This window comes from Drosophila subpulchrella, unplaced genomic scaffold, assembly GCF_014743375.2.
Source record: "Drosophila subpulchrella strain 33 F10 #4 breed RU33 unplaced genomic scaffold, RU_Dsub_v1.1 Primary Assembly Seq170, whole genome shotgun sequence".
Classification (NCBI taxonomy): Eukaryota; Metazoa; Arthropoda; class Insecta; order Diptera; family Drosophilidae; genus Drosophila; species Drosophila subpulchrella.
In genome coordinates this window covers 50,728-54,510 of record NW_023665507.1, presented here as the reverse complement: position 1 = coordinate 54,510, position 3,783 = coordinate 50,728, and the positions used below count along the sequence as shown (strand labels likewise).

The 3,783-nt window shown below is 39.4% G+C and overlaps 1 protein-coding gene across 1 annotated transcript; it reads right to left on the bottom strand.

Annotated features, from left to right (window-relative positions):
• Positions 1-1,090: 1,090 nt before the first annotated feature.
• On the bottom strand, positions 1,091-2,464 carry LOC119559101 (tectonic). Its single transcript, XM_037872194.1, is given in 6 exon segments — positions 1,091-1,314; positions 1,317-1,391; positions 1,394-1,543; positions 1,546-1,990; positions 1,993-2,181; positions 2,183-2,464. Coding segments are annotated over 6 exon segments (1,254 nt in total). The 5' UTR covers positions 2,381-2,464; the 3' UTR covers positions 1,091-1,117.
• Between the last annotated feature and the right edge of the window lie 1,319 nt (positions 2,465-3,783).

Genomic DNA, 3,783 nt, shown 5'->3' with positions numbered 1-3,783 from the left:
CTACTTTTATATCACGAATAACCCAATGTTATAAGGTATTGTGGGCCCTAAAAATATTGCATGTTACATAAAAATAATAAATACATTCGACAGGTAAAAAACTTTTTAACTTAATATGTCTGTTAAACATTAATGCTGTAACTATCTAAATAATAATTGTATTGCTTATAATAATTTAATAAATTCTTTAAGGTAATATTAAAATAAAATCATATTATTTTATATGGTGGGCTGTAGAGGTCGACAAAAGCCGATAAAAAATACCAATACGCAACTGAGCATTTCATACTATAGTTAACTCTTTAAAATCGATGGTTTGCCATGACCATCATCATCAGCACAGAATATGTGGATGCTTAAAATGTTTACAAACATGTTAATTATCTAAATATGACTTGAACATACATGTTCACGCGTAACATGATGTGATGCACCAATTGGTAAAGCTTCTGCCTCTGATGCTAGAGGACGCCGGTCCGGATAACCGCCAGGGACGGAGGAAGTCAATAGTTTTTAGAAAATAGATATTTAAAATAGATATCAGACTTATTTATTTGAAAAGAAAAAACTAAAATGCGTTTTGGGCAGGACTCTAACTTTGAACCGCGAGAACAAAAAAGTGTCGGGACCACTTGTACCCCTGAGCCAATCCCATAAAATTATCGATTGACGCAAAATGTTTTGTAGCTTCAAATAAATGATTTTTGTAGTTAATATACTATTTGTACGCGGCAATTACCTAAAGTCTAGAATCTTTATCTAGTCATAGAATCTTTAGCTTATGCAATTTATGGACTCTTCACCAGGCTAAGGCCATTTTAACCTAAATGTTAGGAATTTATTGAAATTTAAGGTAATTTTTTTCTGGGTGTATTTGTATTTTGAAAGACGAAGAAAAAACATTATCTTTATTTGGTGTAAATTATACACATCTTTTTGTAATATGCTTAATCAGCCTAGAGACAAAGTTCAGCGCCGTCGGTAGATGAAGGATTGCCAGAAGCTCCCTAGAGATCCTAACTGCGGCTGCCCCACTCAGTCTTCATCTGCATTTGGTAGAACATGACAGATATGCTTAAAGGAAGGGTCACCTGCGTCGCGATAATGAGGACTTCTATTAATAAACAAACACCTTGGCGACGTCATCTAGGTGACTGGAATCGTGAGGCAACAGCTGGCCCCGTGTATGGGCTTGCAGGCCCTGGCAGCATTCTTGAAGCAGAGGCTCTGCTTGGTGCAGCTCACATCGGGTAAAGAGGTCCACACCAAAGCGTATGACTTGTTTGTGGTCCAGATCGCGACAGCAATTCTTTTTTGAAGTTTCCGCAAAGGCAGGTAAAGCGAGTAAAACTCATCCATATTCAAATTAGTGTAAAAACAACCGAAAAGCCCTTACCATCGCTGTTGTTCTGTGACATCATTCTGAAGAAGATAACGGTAGGCAGGTAACCGAGAGGACCAGAAGTGAGCTTGGCCAGCGAGTCGGTTAGAGTGATGAATTTCAAACTGTACTGATGCCAAAAGGCTTCGTTGTTGTTGTTGTTGTAGCCTCCATAATATGTGTTAAATTGTGAATCAGAAGAAGATCAATTTTATTCACTATTATATCCAGTTGAGTGCCCGTTCGCCGCTCCATGCAATGTCCTTTCTGACAGATTTGACCGATCAGTCCTTTGACTTCCTGTTCCTGTAGATCGTGGGGCCTGGGTTGCAGCTCATAGGTGAAAGTTAGATTGAATGTGCTCCAGAGACTCTCTTGCAGCTGGGAAGACCCCCTTATCTTGCAGATGCTTCTGATTGGATGCAGGTGCCAGATTGACCGTCTCAGCTAAAACTGGGGGATTTTGTAGGCGACTTGCAGCTCGAAAAAAGTCAATTGTCTGGTCTCTGGCTGCCAGAGTTGTAGCGGCTGTCCGAATTTGTAGTGTATTGGAGATGATCGGGAGTGCGATATGTAGGCTCTCAAGTAATCTCCCCATTTACAACGCTGAATTTAACGCTGAATGAATTGAAATTGCTATTCTACGGCTGAGCCTTAAAGGGTTTCGTGTTGATGCGAAAGACGCACAGCCACCCGTCGTTGATCTAACAGTTAGGCAAGCCATGAGTGTACTGGAAGTCCTCCAATCGGAATTGTTGCTGCTGGAAGGAAGAACTGCGAAGACAAATAAAAACCTGTATTGCTTCGAGAGTGGATGGTGGATTCTGTTGTGTTGGTCGCCTCCGACAATGGGCTGATGGAGCTGACCGCTTGACTGTTGGCAGAAAAAGTAGTAGCAAAAGATTCCGTGGAAGTGGTCGTGGTCAGTGATACTGTGTTATTGTACTTAAGCGAAGTTCCAATTTTACTGGAATATGTTTCGTATGTGGTCCACCACATGATTGGAAATAACATTGCTTCCATTGCTACTTGAACTCTACACCGTATTCGTCAAATTTCCGAAAAATTAAGTTTAGTTCAACAATCACCTTTCCAGAACTCAGGGTTTGCATCTTGTAACTAGAAGAAATTTTAGAGAATATAACCAGAAATTATTAATGGAAATAATTCAAGCTTGCATTTTTCTTGCAATTTTATAAAACAAGCAATCCGCTACTGCCCTGTTAAAAGAAAAACAGAACTAAAACAAGAAAGAACGCTATAGTCGAGTACCTCTACTATCAGATACCCGTTACTCAGCTAAAGGGACAAAAGGGAAATGGAGATATGCAAGTAGTAAAGCGAGATTGAAATGCGCCACCTACCCGCGATCTCAATATACGGTTATTTGGGCGGTAGACAGATTTAAGCGATATGGGCGTTAACTTGCGCTGTGTACATGGCTACGGAATCTAAATCTAAAATCACAATTCTCTATCTTTGATAGTTTCCGAGATGTCAGCGTTCATATGTACAATTTTTTGAAGTTTGTGGGCGTTAAAGTGGACTTTTCGAACTTTTTTTGGGTCAATCGATAGGTATTGATGAAAACAATACATTCCAGTTAAAATTTTAGTTCTAGCATCAAAACTGTAGGAGCCACAGTCTTGAGCGGTTTGTGGGCGTGGCACCCTGCTGAAATAAACTTGCGCTAAAGCAAGCTCAGAAAGCTCAGGAGTCTGCATGCCAAATCCCAATAGCCTAGCTCTTATAGTTTCCGAGATCTCAGCGTTCATCCGGACGAACAGACAGACGGACATGGCTAGATCGACTCGGCTAGTGATCCTGATCAAGAATATATATACTTTATGGGGTCGGAAACGCTTCCTTCTGCCTGTTGCATACTTTCCGACGAATCTAGTATACCCTATTACTCTACGAGTAACGGGTATAAAAAGTGTATCGGAAAAACACACAAACAAATTTGGTTGGTAAAATTGACCAATGCTGATACTATTGTAAATGATTGTTTTGTTTTGACTGACTAACATAGGATTAAACGCTTAACTACAATTTTTTTTCTGATCAGGGTATAGATAATATAATTTGATTTGCAAAGTTTCGTATTGCATAGCTTTTGAGCTGCTGAAATTTAGAGGTATGCCTAAAAAAACGAGAGAAAACGCTTTAGTCGAGTGTCTCGACTATTAGATAACAGTTACTCGGCTTTTAAATTTAAAATTGATAAATGTTAATTAAGGATAATATGACCACTTTAAAATTGGTAGACACCTGGAAAATTCGCATTGGACACAAGGGCAACCGTTTCGACATACGAGAGTAAGTCGTAGACGGAGTACATAACAGAAATATTTACAGCGCTGTAAGGTTTTTACTGCCTTGTAGTGATCTTCAACAATGAG